General features: G+C 36.8%; 1 protein-coding gene across 2 annotated transcripts in view; it reads left to right on the forward strand.

Moving 5' to 3' along the window:
• pik3r5 (phosphoinositide-3-kinase, regulatory subunit 5) overlaps positions 1-7,165 on the forward strand; it is a 28,641-nt gene extending 21,476 nt beyond the window's left edge. For both annotated transcript variants that reach the window (XM_048199564.1, XM_048199563.1), the window contains exons 11-18: positions 940-1,065; positions 1,368-1,499; positions 1,883-1,976; positions 3,154-3,230; positions 3,349-3,442; positions 3,978-4,060; positions 4,589-4,704; positions 5,520-7,165. In XM_048199564.1, the coding sequence (XP_048055521.1) occupies positions 940-1,065; positions 1,368-1,499; positions 1,883-1,976; positions 3,154-3,230; positions 3,349-3,442; positions 3,978-4,060; positions 4,589-4,704; positions 5,520-5,667 (870 nt within the window). In that variant the 3' untranslated portion in view covers positions 5,668-7,165. The remainder of the gene's footprint in view (positions 1-939; positions 1,066-1,367; positions 1,500-1,882; positions 1,977-3,153; positions 3,231-3,348; positions 3,443-3,977; positions 4,061-4,588; positions 4,705-5,519) is intronic.
• The last annotated feature ends 14,828 nt before the right edge of the window (positions 7,166-21,993 follow it).

Here is a 21,993-nt window from a genome sequence, read left to right on the forward strand (position 1 = left end):
TCATCCATTTGTACAGACGCATATACGCTGCAGCTAAATTGTCACTTCTCTAATTCCCATTCTGTACACAGAATTTTACTGGCATGACAACACATTCAACGACCAAATTCACTTACGAAAAATTAGGTAGAGACAACTGAATTTGATAAATCTGCAAAGTGTGTGTACAGAACCGATCTGAACAACTAGTTTTTAATGAAAAGTACATCACATGTGTGCCTCTCTTCTCCAAACAATTCACAGGGAGAGAAGTATGTCTTGACTCTTTTGTAAATTTTGTCGCAAGTGTGTTGCTCTCCACCATAGCTCTCACCAGCCCTGCAGTAAATGCAACTACTAAATTTCCTATGATCAAAAGTAGCAAACAACAAACTGCTTAAACTTTTGTCATTCATGTTTCTTGCATGTAGCCGCAAACCATTGCTGTAATTTTCACTGCGTCAATCATTACAGTTTCACATGTGGTTCCTGTATTCCGTACACGCTTGAATCACCAATTTAGGAGATTTACTCACGCATTTAAATGTAGTTATCACTCTCACAACTTTTAGTGTGTATGGGCCATTGCTTAAATGGATATCAAACCACATCTATGATGGTGTTAAGCTGATCTAGCTGGTATCCCAGTCTGGCTAAGATATTCTGGTCTCTCTTGATGGTTTTAGGCATTTAGGCTTTTTTAAGCAGGTCATGCTGGGACCAGCTACATACCAGCTTAGCCAGGTTGGGAGACAGCTAAAAACTTAAACAAAAAAACTTAAACAAACCTAAGGTTTCAGCAGGCATATGGATGTAGATTTTTGCTCCTGGTCTAAGCTAAGCTTAGATCCCTAATAAAGTCCTACATTACTCCTATCATCTTTGTTTTGACACTTACATGCCAAAACAAAGATGATTTTGTTTTCATTCATTGTTAAATTGGTATTAATTTATCGACAGGATCTCAGTGTGAATGGGACGGAGGACAGCACTAATGACATAGCTAATCTGCTGGGAATGCTGGATCCCTGGTATGAGCGTAACACTCGGAGCCTGCTGGACCTGCCCGTTAATGTGGTGTGCCAGGTGATACTCTCACGTCCACACAAACTCATTCACATGAACAGAGAATACAGTCATATCCAAATAATCAGTAAGAAGAACAAATATCAGTAGACCTTTCATTCTATGGCAAGCAGTTTTTGGCCGGGTCACACACGCACACACACAAAAAAAAAACACATCCCATAAAACCACTCATATGAGGAACTTGCATGTGTGAAAGTGTGTTTTGAATTGTTTTGATTATCACCATGGCCAAAAAAAAAAATCTGATTAAATGACTGACAAACAATATATATTTACATCAAATGTTCTTGCCTTAACAGCAAACATCAAAGATTGATTCAGACTTGTCTGAGGGCACAGCTGAGGAGCATTTACCGATATTTGCTGACCTGGTGCTCTATTACTGCCGCCATGCCGCCCGCCCTGCCCTCATTCAGCTCTATCAAGCAGAGGTGAATAAAAACAAGCCATTTCCTCATTCTCTGGCAGTTTCGGTCATAGATTTTAAAGTTGTACCATAAAAGTTGCATAGACTTTTTAGTTATTTATAAATCTATTATTATAGCCTGTCAGGCAATATGTGGAGCATCTTTCTGCAATGGGTTCTTAAAAAAAGAAGTATACATTCATTCAAATGTGTTAGTTTCACTGCAGAAATTGTTTAAGACATGCTCTATGACATCTACATACATATTTAGATGTTTCTTGTGTGTTAACTATTGACAACTACAGTATTTCATTCATCTTTTCTGGATTGTTTTGTAACTTGCATCTCATATGACCATGATGCAATCCAAAGGTTTCACAAAAGTTTCATTCTTATTCTTGACTATAGTTGACACTAGCTGGAGGAGAGAGACGGACTGAAGTGTTTATTCATTCTCTGGAGCTAGGCCACACAGCTGGTACAAGAGCCATCAAGGCCATGGGTGAGTGTGAACAAACATCATATCAATTCAGATGTTTGTATCTATGAACGGCCAATTTCACATTATTTGATGATGTTTGCTTAGTATGCTTTCCTTTCAGAAATGTTTTTTCCCCCTTTGGGTTTATTAAAGCAATCACCAGGACAATATTCCTTTCTAAGCACATATACACAGATGAGCCAAAATATTATGACCACCTGCCTAATATTTTATTAGTCCTGTACGTGCTGCCAAAAACAGCGGCGATCCACCAAGGTTCTACAAGACCCCTGAAAGTGTGCTGTGGTATCTGGCACCAAGACATTAGCAACAGATCCTTCAAGTCCTGTAGTTGTGAGGTGAAGCCACCGTGGATTGAACTTGTTGGTCCAACACATCCCACAGATCCTCAATTGGATTGAGATCTGGGGAATTTGGAGGCCAGAGCAACACATTGAACACACTTGTTAAGGGGTGTGCCTGTTCTGCAACAATGTTTAAATAGGTGGCATATGTCAAATTTACATCCACATGAAAGGCCGGACCCGGGGTTTCCCAGCAGAACATTGCCCAGAGAATCACACTCCCTCCAACGGCTTGTAATGGGCAGGAATAATGGGCATTGATTACGAGAACTAATTTGTTTGCTTATCATCTAATCTACCCAGACCTTAAAATGTGGCCTTGCTAGGAGATGATCAATGATATTTACATCACCTGTGACTGGTCATAATGTTTTGACTCATCAGTGTACATGCTCACTATTTACACTGTTTGCTCCTGTTTCTTTGCTATTTAGCAACCCTGTAAAATCACTCTTCCATAATTCTGTCTGCATATAGAGATCAAAGTGGTGCATGACATTGTGTTGAATCGCTGACACAAGTTATGTAAAAGGGACGTTTAGTGTGTGTTTGTCTTCACATGTTATCACTGTGCAGCTTGCTATTGTCTGCATAATTAACTGAAGTATTTTTTTTGGTAGTAGCAGATCTTCCCTTCTCAGAAGTTAAGTTATTTTGGAGCAACAGAAGCAGCTTTAAATTCAGACTAATCAAAAATGTTTATACGTCATTTTAAAAAAAAGGAAGAAGAACTTTTCAGATCCTGTTATAATAGCTGTATTGTGTTTTGCTGTAGTTAATGTGATTAACTTGACTTCTTTTCTAAAGAATCAAATCTTTTTATTATTTTTCAGGTGCTGCCAGTAAGAGATTTGGCATTGATGGAGACCGTGAGGCTGTTCCCTTGTCACTGGAAGTGACTTACAACAGAGTAAGATAAACAATTCCAGTGTTTTGATTAGTTTTTTTTTTTTAATGACAATCAATTTTAATTTTAATCTAAGTAATCCAATTTTCATTCATCCTCTCCTTTTTGTCTTTACATTCAGATACATATCAGTGGCAGAAGTCAGAAGACCATGTCAGAAAAGTCCTGCACCTCCATAAACCTGCTAAAAGCCTGCAGGAATCCTGAGGAACTAGGTAGAAAATAACACTGATCTCACTATAGACAGAACTTTTAAAAATGTATTTTAATTAGGAATGATAAATAAATTTAAATTTAATGAAATGATGAATGAAATGAATTGATATGCTTATGGACTGTAAAATCCAACTGAGTGCAACACTCCAGATTCCGGGAAAAAAAACACAAAAAAAACATTCATTTTCTCCATAGGGGAATTCATTTTTAATTAAAACTTGAGCTACGAGGATGTTTATCAATTGTATATGCTTTGTTGAACCCATCAATTATTTTAACTTATGTTTTAAATAATTGTGTGTACACATATGTTTTAACAGATGTTTATTGTTCATTTTTATTTTGATTGTGATTTGCAATGCTTAATGGGATTGTACCTCTTCACAAATTATCTCATATATGAATATTTGCCTGTACTGCATTCAAATGCAGCAAAAATATTATTATTTTTTTCCCCCCGCAGGTTTGATTGTTAGTGCATTTAAATCTAAATCAGCCAAGTCACAAGTGCTTCATTCATTTCTTTTTCTTTAGATTCTAAAATGGAGTGCCTTCATTTGACAATGACAGAAGTGCTGAAGAGACAAAACTCTAAATCAAAGAAAGGCTACAATCAGGTGAGCAGGAAGGAAGTATGGGAGAAAACTGAGCTGCGGTTTAAACAGCCCGAAACAAACTTAGCGCAAACACCTACAGTTACTTCTCTCATGTGGTTTCTGCAGCGACGTATAGCAGCCGACAAACAACAACATTTTTTTTTACCAAGAGCAAACATCTTGGTTTTTATGTAACTGTTTCTATACCAGTTTACACGACATGGCTCATGTTTTTACACCTTTGTGTTTTTGGTGTCAGTCGTACTTTCACTTTTACAGTGACAGTGGTTACTCTTTGGTTCACTTACACCACACACTGACTGTACTTTATCTTGTTTTGGTATCATTTGAAAAGAAAATATACTGTTTGTTGCAAATGTTTGGAAAAAAACCCCAATCAAAACACCATTAACAATTCTCTTTTATACTCGCATAGATTAAGCTAAAATGTTTATGAATATGAAAGTTATTCAGGAGATTCATGTAACAGTATTTCAATGTTTTATTTAGATAATGTTGTTTTCTAATAAAATTTTGTTCGTATTCCAGCAACTGACCACCACACAAGTAAAAGTGGATAAGGTTCAGGTTAGCGGAACTTGCAACACCACCTTTGCAGTTTGTCTGGACCAAGATGAGAAGAAAATTTTACAGAGTGTGACCAGGTACAGTTTGTTTTTGTTTGCTTTTTATGCTAAAGTTTGGCTAAAAAGAAAATGTGTTTAATTCACAAAATATAAATATAAGACTTTGGCATATATATATATATATAGCAAGGATGCATTAAATTGATTAAAAGTTACATAAAGGACTTACTTTGAATAAAAAAAAAACATTTATTCAAATAAATACTGTTTCTTCGAAAAGACTCAAATCAAAGCGTATCACTGTTTGCTCAAAAATAATAAACAGGACATACATTTACAACATTGATAATAAGAAATATTTCTTGAGCACTGAATCAAATCAGCATATTTGAATTATTTTCTGAAGGCTCATGAGACATTGAAGGCTGGAGTAATGGCTGCAGAATATTCAGCTTTGCCATCTTAAATTACATTTAAAAATATATATTAAAATAGTAAACAGTTATTTTAAACTGTAATGATATTTCACAATATAAGTATTTCTTTCTTCATTTTGTTTCGACATTCTTTGAATTAAGCCAGCAGAAAAAAAAAAAATCGGAACAAAATCACGAAATGTCGAAGGCGGAAACTAGCATATGTCACTGAAAGTGAGTCAGTGACCATCACTGAAAGTGAGTCAGTGACCATCACTGTTTGTCACAAAAAAACAATAATTCCATTGTCATAGCGACACTAAAAATGTTTGTAATAAAAATAGTTTTGTGGCCAACAACCGGTAACTTTTTCAATGCGCCCCAATTGGCAGCTGCTTTTTGGACACTGTATATTAGTATTTGAATGTAAACTCCATTGAGCACTTATACAACCCAAAATGATTTCTTTCTTTGCAGGTGTGAGGTATCAGTTTGTTATAAGCCGGATAGTTCAACTGATTGGACGAAAGGAAGGGTGTTCTCATCTCAAACCCAGCCTCTGCATCCAACCTTCTGCTCTCTTCTTTGCCTCCCTGTTGCCACTTTCAGTGGACCTCAGCCTTGAACACAGAGATCAGGCTTGAACCCAAAACTCCAGCCTAAGAAACCACCAGTTTTCCACTTTCAGTTTCAAACTACAGCTTTGTATATCAACTCTCTGGGCAAAAGATAAGATACACATTTGGGTAAAAATGCTCTTTTATTACATTATATGAGCGTCATATCTGTATGTGCATGTGGGGTTGGTTGCTTCAAACTTCTGAGATTTGAATAATCAGATCAGAAGTTGTTGTTTTTCCTAAGGGTACATCCTACTGAATATAATTCGGTAGACAAACTGAGACAATTTATGTGGACTTATGACTAACATTTGTATCAGGTTATGAGACAAAATCTGAGTCATCCTTAACCAAGGTTTGGTATGAATGGGATGTTATCACTGGATTGATTTCTAACTGGGCCTGTCCTGGCTCTTATTCAACCAGTATGGATTTCTAACTACCAGAATACTCTTGTTAATGAACATTTTAACCAGCATCCAAATAAGCACTGTGGACAATGTAATAATGTGTTTGTATATATGACGTAATTATTTTATGTAGTTTTAATTACAATTCTCAGGAAATATGTATATTCCTTTACAATCTTTCCTTTTTAATTGTTTACGTAAACCCATTTCGGTCTGGTCAGAGAATTGAGACAGTGGTGCCTTAGATTTTAGTCCTTAAAAATCTAATGTATTCAGTGATTATTTTTGTATATACTTGTCTATCCTCTCTGCTGTTTTGTTTTTGATGTTATGACTTTAACCTTGCCTGGTTTGAAAACCCCTTATTGCAGTTTAGTCGGTTGGCCAACAGAGGTCCTTATAAACCAATTCTTGAGTTCTACCCTGTGGCCGCTGGAGGCTGAACAATGGTGAATAAAAACCAAGACTGTTCAGTCTGTATGCTTTAATACTGGCACAGTTTATAATTGAAACAATCATTTCTTTCTTGCTTGCTTTCTTTTAAACCACATGTATATTTATAATCTAAAATGATCAGTATAACTGTCAAAACAATCGTTTTCTCCTCTGATTGTTTTATAAACACTTAAAATTGTATATATTTTAACAAGATTATCAAGCAGAGGTGTACAATGTACATATGTATGTGTTTTTATATATATATAAAAAAAAAAATATATATATATATATATATATATAATTTTGAGCAAATTGGGGGATTTTACTCTCTCAGGGCAGACTGTTTTTAAATAATGTCCATATATCGTTTATTAAACTTTGTAGATGCATTCCATTTGTGATCATACTACATTTCATTTTGTTGTGACAACATGTTGGAAAGAGTGTTGTGGGTACAGACCAGTGCTACTGAAATGTACGCTGTTATGCAAAATGTCTTTTTAAATTATTTTGTGATCCTATAGCATCTCAGAGAACTAAAGCGGTACTTTCCATGTGACATGTATATTCATAAGGTGCATTCAATGTCTTTATATTTGTACACTGTAACATGTCAAATTAAAAATATTTTAAATAAAACCCCTTTCAAATGAAATTATTACTCACAAAATTACTAGTCACACAAGTCAGTGTGTATATGGTTATATAATGACTAACAATGATTTTATTGGCAATTGTCAGAAGTCTGTCCAAATCACATAGTAATAATGTTTTATGCTTTACACTGAGGTGGTTTTTAATATGACTGTCATGACATTTTACGTAGACTTTAAATGCTTGCTTTTGGTTTTTCAACTGCCCTACAGTTTGTAGCCATTCTTATGATCAAATATCAGGTTAAAAACTAAACAATGACACTTCTGTCTGCTAAAACAACAGTCTTTCATGTTCTTTGAGAAGGGCAGTTTTGCTAAGGGTGTTTATGAACTGTTAGTCTGTTCAAGATGTTATCAAAGATTGTAAAAAAGGTCACAAGATGACTGGCTATGAAAAGAAGAAGGAAAAACAGCCATTAAGTAAAAGCCTGAATGTGCAAATAAAATAGGATTATGTCAGTTAAATACCCTTTGTCAATATGAAATAAGATCATTCTGAAAAGATTGGTAATGGGTCAGCTCTGGATGCCTGTATTCATTTATTAATATTAAGCATTTCTCACATTTCTGAGCTGCACACTCATGTAGCTATCAGCATGTCTATTCTTCTTGAAAAAAAAAAAAATACATAGTAATAGTAAATTGGTCTCACAAAACTTGTAAATAACATGTAAGGGTCATATATCACTCCAAAATCAAAAAGGAATAATACAAAATTAGATTTTACTTAAAGAATATCATGTCTGTTTTGTGATTTTGTTTCAAGTTTATGTTTTCATGTCTTTTATTTTGAAATTCTCATAGTCATGTTCCTGTTTGTCACGTGCCTTGCCCTCATGTGATCATGTGCAAATTCCAATCAGAAGTGACCTACTCACTTCGGAGTATGAGGTCTCTGCAAAACAAAAGTGGCCGTTTCTGAATTTATGAATGTTTTCAAACTGGTAGGTGTTTATAAATCATGCAATGAAAATGATCCCCTTCACCCTACCCCACCCCTAAACCCTACCCACACTCTGACGTGGGCAAATCAGGTAACGCTCTTAAAAAGGCCCCTCTGTTTATGGCCTCGACCACTGATCTGGTAACTCCTATTACTGTCCTCCAGAGACCTGTACTTGCTTCAAAGGGCAGAGCCCTTGAAGTCGAGACATTGGAGGGAGCAGGGTACTTGTGTGTAATATTAAAGCCATTTGGAACGCACTTGGTGAAGGGAACGAGGAGAAACTCCATAATTTCCTCATTAGCTTCAGGTGGAATGTTACCAAAACAAAGGTAGGAAGGAAGCAACAACAGGATTATCTGGTAACACTTTTGTATAGGGAACACATATAAACTATTAACTATGATTTTCCCTCAATGAACTCCTAATTTACTGCTTATTAATAGATAGTAAGGTAGTATATCACAACAAAACAAAACAACTTGAATTATTCTGTATATACGTTAACTCCAACTCTCCTGCCATATCTAGATTTAAAATGAATCGTGAGAAAATATAAAAGGTCGCACATTTGCTGCAGCCAGCTGACCGCAAAACACTAGCCACATCATGAGATAAAATTTAGATGCATTTTAATGTCATAGGATTTTATGTCATGTTATACACTTTCAAATTTTGAGTTTGAAGTTATCATTTGCAGCTTAGAAATTTTGTAAGTCCATAAGTATTTATCTTAAAGGTGCTAAAGAGGATGTTTTGTTTTATACATTTTTGCAATATTACTTGAAACTGTCTTTACTAACTGATAAAAGACTATTTATTAGGTGCACTGAAAGTAATAATATAAATATACATCATCTGTGCACGAGGTAGGGCCTTAAAAACATCAGCCAATCGTTTACGCGATCATCGCGTAAACGATTGGCCCTCTGGCTTGTCAATTACTGCCATGACGTTCCTTGTGAGAGACGTGCGCGGATTGGCCCTCTGGCTTGTCAATCACTGCCATGACGATCCATGTGAGAGATGCGCGGCTGCGCGCTCCAGTAACTTTCCACACTCCACAGGCGCTGCATGCAATGTTTTTGTCAGGAGACAGGAGTAACAACTGCAGATTATGAGTTACCTGCGGTGAGTCCGACATAATGAATCCACGGCTTTAAGTCGCGCACACACTTAACGATTGTAAGGCTGATTATGAATTATGAAATTGATACTTATGACTGATCGCGCTCAAACGCGTCCAGTCAGAGCCAGTTGCTTTCAGTCTGCGATTACAGTTGGTGTTCAAATTCCATGTGAAAGTTTATAAATATACTCGTGCACGAGTTTTGGGAGGCGTTCCCTCTAAATGAGCTGTGAAGGAGGGGGGTTGTTCTTACCCATGCGCTTATTTCAAAAACTCAGTCGACAAAAAGAACCTCTTTAGCACCTTTAAGGTTTTTATATTATATATATACACACACACACACACACACACATACATATACACATATACATTTTTCTGAAATTTCATTGCAGCAACTCAAAATGGTACTCGGTAGTTTGTAAGGCCCCCACGTGCTTGTATGCATGCCTGACAATGTTGGAGCATGCTCCTAATGAGACGACGGATGGTGTCCTGGGGTATTTCCTCCCAGATCTGGACCAGGGTATCACTGAGCTCCTTAACAGTCTGAGGTGCAACCTGGTGGCGTCGGATGGACCGAAACATAATGTCCCAGAGCTATTCTATTGGATTTAGGTCATGCGAGCGTGGGGGCCATTCAATGGTATCAATTCCTTCATCCTCCATGAACTGCCTGCATACTCTTGTCACATGCTCGCATTGTCGTGCACCAGGAGGAACCCAGGACCTGCTGCACCAGCGTAGGGTCTGACAATGGGTCCAATTATTTCATCCCGATATCTAATGGCAGTCAGGGTGCCATTTGAGCGTCCCTCCATGGATATGCCTCCCTAGACCATCACTGACCCATCACCAAACCGGTCATGCTGAACAATGTTACAGGCAGCATAACATTCTCCACGGCTTCTCCAGACCCTTTCACGTCTGTCACGTGCTCAGGGTGAACCTGCTCTCATCTGTGAAAAGCACAGGGAGCCAGTGACGGACCTGCCAATTCTGGTGTTAATAATAAGAATAAGAAGAATGTTTTATTTATATAGCACCTTTCAAGAACCCAAAGACACTTTGCATAATATTGATAGATAACATGAACAAGTATACAGTCAGGATAACAGATAAAGATAGTTAATATACAAGAGAAGTTACAAAAGCAAGCATAGAGCTGAAAAAATGAGACAAACAATCAATTAACAAAACATTATGTGAATAAGTGAGTTTTGAGAGCAGTTTTAAAGGTCTGAAGTGAAGAGACAACACAACGGTTTTGGTAGTTTGTTCCAGAGCTTAGAAGCTGAAATGCTGAAAGCCCTACCACCCACACTATAGATGGAACTTGGGTACTGCAAGCAAATTTTCAGAGATCGATCTCAGAGTATGGGCAGGGACATAGGGGAGAATCAATTCAGGGAGATAAGAAGGTGCTAAACCATGGCGAGCCTTGAAAACTAGAACAAGAATCTTAAACTGAATGTGGTAACTAACAGGGAGCCAATGTAGTTGCTGTAAGTGATGTGAGCTGATTTTTTGGTAAAAGTGAGGGCCAGAGCAGCTGAATTCAGAATTAGCTGCAAACAATTTAGGACTTTTTTGGGTAGAACATAAAACAATTGAGTTGCAATAATCAAGACGTGAAGTTATAAAAGCATGGACAACAGTTTCAGCAGCTCTGAAATTTAGTGAAGGTCTCAAACGGACAATATTGCGAAGATGGAAGAAATGGGACTTGACAAGCCAATTGATATGGGATTCAAAACATAGCCTACAATCAAACTATACACCAAGGTATGTACTGTATAGTAGAAGAGGGATGAACCAGAACACTGTCAATGTTAATGGAGTATGTCACACGTTGTTGAAAACAAGGAGGAAGCAGGATATAAATGCAGCAGTAGGTATTTAATGAACAAAACTCTGAAATACAGGCTCAACAGAACAAAGTAAGATGTTAAAGAAGAGGGATGAAAAACAGAATTAGGCTGTACAGTAAAATAGATTTGTGTATTGTCAGCATAACTGTGGAAATTAAAACCATGGAGCCAGATGATCTGACCCAGAGGAAGAGATGTGTATGATTAAAAATAAAAGTGGACCAAGGACAGATCCTTGAGGCACTCCATGGGAAAAGGTGACAGAACGAGATTTGAATTTGTCAGTTCTAATGAACTGTTGCCTGTCTGAGAGATATGAACTAAGCCATTGTAAAACTGTTTCTGAAATGCTGATTGCAGACAAAGGGGATAGGAGTATAGAATGGCAAATGGTAGAGGACCAGAAGGCTAAGGACACCAGAATCAGAGGCGAGGAGGAGGTCGTTCACTACTCTTAGAAGAGCAGTGTCTGTACTGTGAAGAGGACGAAATCCAGACTGAAATGGTTCCTGCAGATTATTTTTGTCTAGGTGAGACTGTAGTTGTGTGGTGGGTTCAATGGCAAATGCCAATCGAGCTCCACGGTGCTGGGCAGTGAGCACAGGGCCCACTAGAGGCCCTCAGGCCACCCTCATGAAGTCTGTTTCTGATTGTTTAGTCAGAGACATTCACACCAGTGGCCTGCTGGAGGTCATTTTGCAGGGCTCTGGCAGTGCTCATCCTGTTCCTCCTTGCACAAAGGAGCAGATACCGGTCTTGCTGATGGGTTAAGGACCTTCTACGGCCTTGTCAAGCTCTCGTAGAGTAACTGCCTGTCTCCTGGAATCTCCTCCATGCTCTTGAGACTGTGCTGGGAGACACAGCAAACCTTCTTGCAATATGTACATATATGATGTGCCATCCTGGAGGAGTTGGACTGCCTGTGCAACCTCTGTAGGGTCCAGGTATCGCTTCATGCTACCAGTAGTGACGCTACCAGTAGTGACGCTACCAGTAGTGACACTAACCCTAGCCAAATGCAAAACTAGTGAAAATCAGTCAGAAAAGATAAGTATGGAATAATGTCAGTGGCCTCCACCTGTAAAACCATTCCTGTTTTGTGGGTCATCTCATTGTTGCCCATCTAGTGCACCTGTTGATAATTTCATTAACACCAAAGCAGCTGAAACTGATTAACAACCTCCTCTGCTACTTAACTGACCAGGGGCCTGTACCATGATGGTAGTTGAACAAACTCAGGGTTATAGGATTAGTTTAGAGTTGACAAAACCAAACCACTCCAATCCGGCTTTGTTGGTACCATGATGCTGATCATCATTTCTCTGTCAACTCAGGCTTTGATCCTGAGTTTTTGGCACGTGTGCACATAAATCCGTGACATCAGTGGTGAACAGCCAATCACATGCCTTGCAACAGAGATAAACTGTGATTCACTTTTCACGAGAGAGCCAGCGCGATTCAAAACTCTTGCTGAAAATGAAGAATTTAAACGCATTTACACTAATGGAAAATACTTGTCTGTGAAAGAGGACAAATAAAAGAATTGATCTTTCTCTATCAGTGCAAGTGAAAGTTGTGAAGTTAGTTTATATAGTTGATAATATATAGCGATAGAGACTCAAACATACAAGGTCACATGTATGATGTAGTCATATTTAAAGAGTATATTTACACCTTATTTATATTACATATGATCTATATATATTAATATTCATTGAAACGAAATGCTTAATAACAACTGTTAAACTAAACATGCGTGTGTGTAATGGATTCATAAAAATATAGATCATATAATTATACAAATCATAAGTAATTATCATTAAAACCAGTCATTTCATCGTTAAAAATTTGTTTTTACTATATAATGACCTTTAATTTGGAGGAAGAGAAACTGGGGGAGTGGCTTTATTGTTTTGGGTGTGTCAATGTCACTTAGCTTACATCTGATTGGTCCAATTTCAGTTTGAGATCTCTAACCCAGAACATAACCTGCCCCGGAGCAGGTTAGCCGTGGAGCGCAAGTTACCATGGCGATAAACACCGCTAAAAGTCAAGTTACTTTCATGGTACCTAAAGCCCAGGATTGGCCAGCTAATCCAGCTTCACAGTACAGGCCCCTAATCAATATCCCAGAAGTTTAACTGACTTGATGCTATTCTCTGATTAAAAAGTGTTCCTTTAATTTTTTTGAGCAGTGTATGTATATATATATATATATATATATATATATATATATATATATATATATATATATATATATATAGAGCTGGGCGATACTGTATATCGCATGCGATTGTCACGCGCATTTCATCAGTAAAGCCGGTTCCCTGATTACCGCTAAATCGCCATCACCTGCTTTCAAATGGAGCGGCATTTAATAGACAGAGCCGTAGATCACTGACAAGCTACGCAATATCGCGTTAATTATTGAAGGCGATTCATCTGCGATAATGAACGCGATATTGCGTAGCTTGTCAGTGATCTACGGCTCTGTCTATTAAATGCCGCTCCATTTGAAAGCAGGTGATGGCGATTTAGCGGTAATCAGGGAACCGACTTTACTGACAAAATGTGCTTGACAATCTCATGCGATATATCGCCCAGCCCTAATATATACATACATACACTATATATTATTAATCTTTTTATTAAACAAATTATATAAAACTATGTTGTCAGTGCGCTACAAATAAACTGGTTCTATGCCATTATTTTGTCATTAAAACTGATAGAAACAGATCCTAAGTCAGGGATGGGCAATATCTGTCCTGGAGTGCCACTGTCCTGCAGAGTTTATGCCCATACTATCCATCCTAAATAGTATGTGAGTATGTGTGATTAAAATAAGTGTGTCCCAAAGCATAGTATGTTGAAAAGAGTATGCCAGAAGAACGCTGATGGTCTACTATTTCCGGTAGATTTTTGAAGTGTGGATCCATGCACACTTTAACGGCCAGTATTTCCCACAACCCTCTGTGCTTTGTAGGAGGACTGGGTTCAGAACTACAGTACAAACAGAGAGAGAGAGGCAGAGTGAGATCAAATGATAAGTTGGAGAATGTTTACCAGTTAGTTGAGCCAGAAAATTCAACATTTTAAACACAAGTAAAATCATGTGACAGAATGTAGTCTTTGCTAATGTCTAAATATATATACAAATGCAATAGCTAATAATAGTAATTAATTATATCTGAAAACTCTTCTCAGCAACAAGGCTTTTCTCAACCCTGTTTAAATCTAGCCATCTAGTCAAGTCAAGTCAAATCAAGTAACCTTTATTTATATTGCGCTTTATACAATGCAGATTGTATCAAAGCATCTTCACAGTGATAAAAGGAAAATAATTTTGCTTGCACAGCAGCTCTAGAAGAAAATGGTGTCATTGTCCAGCTTAAGTAAGTTCAGTATTGATTCATTCCATTGTAAAATTCATTAGTTAATAATGATACATTGCTTCAAACCCCAAAATAGCTAACTTCCTGTTGGGCTGCTGTATGAGAGTGCAAAAGTTGTTCAGCCCAATGAGATCTATAACTGTATGAAGTTTGGTTACTGTAGGTAAGAGGAACCCCTCAAATACAACTAGTGTTGGGGAAAGTTACTTTTAAAAGTAATACATTACAATATTGCATTATTCCCTAAATAATTTTTTTGCGTTACTTTTTCTCACCTGGGCTGGAAGAATACGATACAGGTGAAGGAAGTTCAATACTCTTATTTCTAAATTTAATCTAACGTAATTTCTGCTAATTATTATGGTTGAATAAAGATCGTTGAAGGTCAGCAGCAAAGACATTGGTTAATAAAATGAGATTAATTACATAAAGTATATATGTGTAATTTAATATAGTTAATTATTACACGTTTGTGTAAAATTCTGAGATTGCATTTCACTGTTTTTATTAATTTTGAGGAATACTGAATGTTTTCATGCAAGTGTGATGAGTAAATGCATGTTCACATTTAGTCTAGAACTACAATAACCATCATGTTCACACAGCCCACACAACACATCTGCACTTTATTTCTCTCAATATGGGGACAGGAGAGCTGTCAGTCAATAAATGTGGAAAAAGTAATTTGTTACTTTACTAGTTACTTGAAAAAGTAATCTGATTACATAACTCAGGTTACTTGTAATGCATTACCCCCAACACTGAATACAACCATATAAAAGGGTGCACTACAGAGCTCCAAATACAACATCACTTGTTGTCATCTCAAGCCTATACCACAGGGGGTGAAAGCAGCACATGTTCTGATTGGTTCATTGTGTTCATTGCTTTCAGGTTTGTCTTGTTTAGTTATTAGTCTTGATGTATAATAGCGCTCATGTTCCCATAATCTCTTGTCTAGCTTTGTTTGTGTAACTGCTGTTGGTGAGTTTGTTTCATGTTCATGCTCAAGCCAAACCAGGTCTTTGTTTATTTTATGTTTTTTCATGTTTTGTTTAAATAAATTGCACATGGCTTCAGTTCAGCTTGCCTTTAGTGGACTTTCGTTACAGAAAGTTAGACCCGAATATGAACCCAGCAGTTTGTCTACTTCACCTTTGTCAAGGTAACCAGACAAGTGAGGACTGTTGACGGATAGTCTACACCTTTGTTGGAGCTTGATGGAATTATTTCATGACAATTAAACACATTGTCCCCTCAAATCTCATTACCTTAATGTAAAAAAAAACAAAAAAAAACTCATTTCTTTGTTACAAGGAACAAAAATATTGTTCCAGGCAGACTGTCAGTCCGTGCATTAGTTACTCTCTGCAATTTACATTGTTACGCCACTAAATGGCAGTAAGTCTTTATGAATGAGTCATTGAATCATTTATTTAATCGTTTCTTTCAAAATGCTGGTTCGCTTGGATGATATTGATAAACAATCGATCAACACTAGATTATGCCTCATTCAGTTTAAGGTCCTACATAGATTACACTTCTTTAAAAAGAAATTACATAGGATTTTCGGTAACGCTTTAGATTACAGCCCGGAAAGTACTGCGCAATTACAACGAATTTACAGCATAACTTTCAATAATTATAGTGCAACTATACAGTAGTATGTGTAAGTATAGGGGAACAATATGTAAAGTATCGGGAATAAAGGGGTAATAACCAGGAAAATAACAAATTATTTATACTGTAAATATTTTATAACTAAGGTTACGTATGACATATAACTAAGGGGTAAGTATGACATTACGGGCCGTAAATTAAAGTGGAGCTTGTTACCCTCTTATTTCATGTAGTTACAGGGTAAGTAATTAGCTAATAAAATGCAAACAATCTGATATCACTGACTCCGAAACCTTTATTTGAAAAACAACTTCATCAAAAACAGGTCTACAACACTTATTATTAATTTTTTAAAATCAACTTTTCATTTCAAACTCTAAAGAGTTACTTTCCTGACAGAAAGTAACAAGTTTTGTCCGTTTTTTGGTTGTTGTTGTTTCTCGCTTGGCTTCCTCCTGCTCTTGTTTCTCAGCTGATCAATCTTAAGAAGGAATCTCATTGCTGTTCTGTATTATAAGAAAATACAGTACACCCCGAAATTTTCTCATGGTTTAGGCTACTCATCTTTTCGCTTCTGACCAACTGTCACCAGCGCCTGCATGAGAGTCGACTTTGCGTTTGACGAAGCATATTAATAAGCAACGTGAAGGTTTCATGACGTTCTCGCGGGAGATTCGTGTGAAACTTGCGCGAGAACTGCCGTCTCTGTTATTCTGTCTTGTTTGTTTCTCATTCTCATTATCTGTTATTCTGTGTATTTTGTTGTGAGCATTACTAAAAAAAAAAAAAAAATAAAAAACTGACGGCATCCAACTAGAGGTCTACAAAGAAGACCCGGGACCCGTACGGGTTCGGGACTATATTTTAAATGGTCAGCCGGGTCCGGGTCGGGTCCTAATCTATTACTTCGGTTCCCGGGTCTGATTAACATTGTGTGTATACCCGAGCCGATTTGATTCGGAGATCACCCGGCCGTGTTGGGAGTCAGTCAGCGCTGTGCGTGTTTTGTAACTTGAAAAGTATGAGCCGGGAAATAAGGTGAAAAAACACGAGTGACCCCAGCCATCAGAAGCAGAGCGGGCGGAGTTAATGCAAGCGAACGGCGATCATCGAGTTTTATTATTCCTATCGTGTGCAACAGTAATGCAAACAAACTTCAAATCTCAAGAACTGCTTGTAGCCTTGCACATTCGCATTTAAATAACATAGCCTATTTCAAATCATTAACAAAATATGAACTATCACACGAATGTTTTCTGTGACGCTTAAAGCTTGTTTCAGGTTGCTCCAGCTAACGCGCATGTCTCATGCGAGCGCACTTTCTTTCTCCTGTTTTTATAATAACATTATGCCGTCTTGTTATATCCTATCTAAAGTTTTGGTCAGACTCGGTTCAGAAAGCACAGAAATGACCGCAAATAAGTAATGCTAACGTCAGCAGCCATGTCACTGAACAAGCAATCGTTATTATCATTCAAAAGGGCAAACAGTCAAAGTTATTTTATTATGTGCGTTGACTCGAGTCTCGAGATACAACGAAATAATGCAAAACTGCAAAGTCGCATTTGTCATCGTGACAGCAAGTGAACTTTTAAAGCTGGAATAATGAGTGGATTAAGCATTTCAATCGGCAAGAGAGGAATAACGGATGAACTTTCTTGGCAAGTGCATCACAGTCAGGTACAAAGGAGAAAGCTATACTAATATTAGGTAAGACAACACGTTTTATTTTCGCAACTTGTTTATTGACTTATTAATAACAATTAGCTGTGGAATAGATGTGCCGATCGGGTCCAGACGGGTCCGGTCGGGTTCGGGTCCAGCTTAGACGGGTCCGGGTAGTACATTTATGGCATTTCTCGGTTCTGCACGGGTTCGGGTCCAACTTTCAAAATAATAGTCGGGCCGGGTCGGTTCCGTGTAGCACATTTACGGGTCTCTTCGGGTTCGGGTATGAATTTTTGGACCCGTGAAGACCTCTACATCCAACATCTGCGTGAGTTTCTCGGCACGCTTACGTCACGCTTCAAGTTACGTCAAGCATGAACTCTCAACCCTGGCACTATGAAAACAATGTTAACAAAAGTCTTGAATACAAACTTACTAATATTGCTGGCAAAATTTTATATACATAAACAAAAATGCTTAAATTCATCCCCAATATTTAAGGTATTTTTAGTTGAATTTGATTGCTTTATGTCTTCTCTGAAATTGTTAAAACAAAAAGTCATTAACATGCTTAAAATATTATGATTTAATTTTCGGATCCCCTGTTACTAATTAATATCACACTTTGTATTGCACTGTTTTATGCTATGCTCTGTTTGTAAATTGTTCTATTTTCATTAATTAAAAAAAAAAAAAAAAAAAAAGAAACATCACAAAAAAAAAAAAAAAAAAAAAAACTCTCAACCCTCGCATGCACGCGCAGGAGACAGTTGGTCGAAAGTTTTAAAAATATTCAAATATTTGGTATTTTTCTTACAAATACGTATCGTTTCACTTCAGAAGACATCGATTCATCCATTAGGGTCATATGGATTGCTGTAGTTATTGCTGTATGTGCTGTTTGATGCTTCGACTTTTAGGAACATGTGAGCTTGCATGATAAAGCGTTCCCAGATGATTTATTTTTTGTCCTAAAATCCTTTTTGTCTTCATCTTAAGAAGGAAAGTCGTATACATCTCAGATGGCATGAGGGTAAAAGATGAGTAAACGGTGAGTACATTTCCGGGTGTACTGTATTTTCTTATAATACAGAATAGCAAATGGGATTCCCTCTTAAGATTCATCAGTGGAAAGAAAGAAAAAGAGGAACAAGAGGAGGAGGAAGCCAAGCAAGAGAAACAAATAAGAAGTGTTGCAACTTTAAATCTGTTTTGAAATAAGTTGTTTTTCAAATAAAGTTTTCCAAGTGATATGACTGTTTGCATTTTATTTATTTATTTATTTATTTATTTTTTATTAATTACTTACCCTGTAACTACATGAAACAAGAGGGTAACAAGCTCCACTTTAATTTACGGCCCGTAATGTCATATTTACCCTGTAACTACATGAAACAAGAGGGTAACAAGCTCCACTTTAATTTACGGCCCGTAATGTCATACTTACCCCTTAGTTATATGTCATACTGTACGTACCCCTTAGTTATAAAATATTTACAGTATAAATAATTTATTTTTCTGGTTGTTACCCCTTTATTCCCAATACTTTACATATGGTTCCCCTATACATACACATACTTACTGTATAGTTACACTATAAGTATTGAAAGTTACGCTGTAAATTTGTTGTAATTACGCAGTACTTTCCGGGCTGTAATCTAAAGCGTTACCGGATTTTCCCCAATGTCTCTCCTATTTGTGATAAGTGCAAATCAGAGGATGCCGATTTAGCTCATAGTTTTATTTTCTGTCATAAAATACAGGAATTCTGGTGTGAGGTTTTTAAAGTGCTTTCAGATGTCCTTGATGTATACTTGGACCCAAACCCAGTGCTCATTATATTAGGACATTCTGATTATACATATTCATTTAACAGTGCTCAACAGAAATTCCTTACATGTTGTCTGATAATAGCCAAGAAGCTGATATTACTGTTCTGGAAAAAGTTTAATCCTCCTACTGCTAAATTATGGCTTGAGGAACTGATATCTACTCTGCACCTGGAACGAACCAGATACCTTTTAAAAGGCAACAATGGACAGTTTCACAAGATCTGGGGACCTTTCTTCTGTTACCTCAAGAGGAATTCTATCCCTTAACGCAATGTATTGTAACTTAAAGCTGTTTTGATTGTATTGTAAATTTACAGGCTGGGGAAGGGGTGTTACATTTATTATGTGTTGTTTTCTTTTTTGTGTGTGTGTGTAAGTTTTTGTGCATATCAGAAAATTAATCCTAGAACTTGTGATAATTGCAAAGTTATTCGATGGCTGAATAAAAAACTTATTTGACAAAAAAAAAAAAATGCTGGTTCATTCAGAAATGAAAGCGCCTACACAGCAGTGGCGTGCAGTGGTGTTCTGAAATGAGGAGGCACATTTTTTAATTTTTTATGAATCAAATGTAAATTCATGTGCATTACTCTTAAACGTTGACACATCTTCCTTGTTAAATGAACATTACTTTACATTTACTTTACATTACATCAAAAAAGAAACCAAATACAATTCTATTTTGTAATTTTACATTAACAATGTATTGTAATGTTCTGTTTATCAAAACCAAGTCAATCTCATCAAATTAGTATTTTAAGCATTTCTACATTAATTCCAAAATAATAACTAAAGGCTGTAACAATTATACAAAATATTTTATTTGTGTATTGATGTTTTTCTTTTTAATAGTCAACTTAGGCTATTTTGGGTCATCAGTCATGCTCCGTAAACACCGTCTGTCACAGACACGAAGATGTATTTTTAATTTAACCAAGCTGATTGCACTAAAAACCCCTGCAGTCATCATGTTTTCAGTCCATTTCAAGTTTGATTTTGATGTGACCTAAAGCGGTGATATCTAACTGGGTGATCTGTTTACTTACTGTTTACTTACTTCCCACTGACGCCATCATTTGTTCATTCAAACTGACGCACGGAACGCGCACGTAAACAAGAGGCGGGATTTATCACACAAACCAATCATATCCAATCATAACCAATTACATCCAATTGTGATGGAGACATGACTATCCCCCATTTATTCTCAATTACCCGCCACAAAACCCACCACACGCCGGGGGTCTAATGGTTTTCTATGAGTGGAAATGGAGGCATGACTCCTGTTGTAACTTTACCTGCGGGTGTCGCTGTTGGGCAGTATTCCTTTAGAAATACGAGTGACTTGTGCTCTTTTTAATGTCATAATTTGTAATATTGAAAATCCATTGTTTAGTAGTATGAGTGATGAACAGCTTCTGAAATGTTGATACTTTGTTATCGATACAGAAATGAATAGGTAACCAGTGTAGAGATGATAAAATTGGTGTTATATGACCATATTTTCTTGACCTGGTAAGAACTCTAGCAGCTTCATTTTGGACTAACTGGAGCTTGTTTTTTGAGGATTCTGGACAACCACCATAGTAATGCATTACAGTAATCCAGTTTAGAGGTCATGAATGCTTGAATTAGCTTTTCTGCATCAGAAACAGATAAAATGTTCCATAGCTTAACGATGTTTCTGTGGTGGAAGAAGGCTGTTTTTGTAACATGAAATATGATTTTTGAATCATACTTGCGCTCTTTTTAATGTCATAATTTGTAATATTTGTGTTGTTTTATATGTAATATGGATTAATTTCTCATCCTATTTTTTTGAGGAGGCACTGCTCCCCTTGCCTCCTCGGAGGAAACGCCCCTGCTACACAGTCCTCAGAGTTTGTCAATGGTTAAAGGGGGAAAAATTAATATTGCACAATATTTTGAAATTTTTGATGAAAATCCATTGTTTAGTAGTATGAGTGATGAACAGCTTCTGAAATGTTGACTGTTCTAAGATGGTCTGGAATATTTTAATGCATTGTCTATATATAGATATCTATGGCATGGACTTAAAAAAAAAAATCAGATGATTAGTTTCCACCCAAGTCTTCAGGACCAAGTTGGTAGTTCATTTATTATGTGACAGAGGCATAGGCTTTAAACAGGAAATGGATAAGATTCAGGTTTTTTTTGTTTGTTTGTTCGTTTTTCCCCATACATGGAAAAACATTTTATAGACATGGAAGAATAATAAAAAAAAAGAAAAGTTTTTTCAAAAATCACCTTATTTTTCACATATTTTTCATTGTTGCAGCACCTCTCTTCCCAGTAATGCTCTGGGCTGCATTTCCCAAAAGCATCGTAAGCCTAAGTTGATCGTAGAACCA

The sequence above is a fragment of the Megalobrama amblycephala genome, linkage group LG8 (genome assembly GCF_018812025.1).
Source record: "Megalobrama amblycephala isolate DHTTF-2021 linkage group LG8, ASM1881202v1, whole genome shotgun sequence".
NCBI lineage: Eukaryota > Metazoa > Chordata > Actinopteri > Cypriniformes > Xenocyprididae > Megalobrama > Megalobrama amblycephala.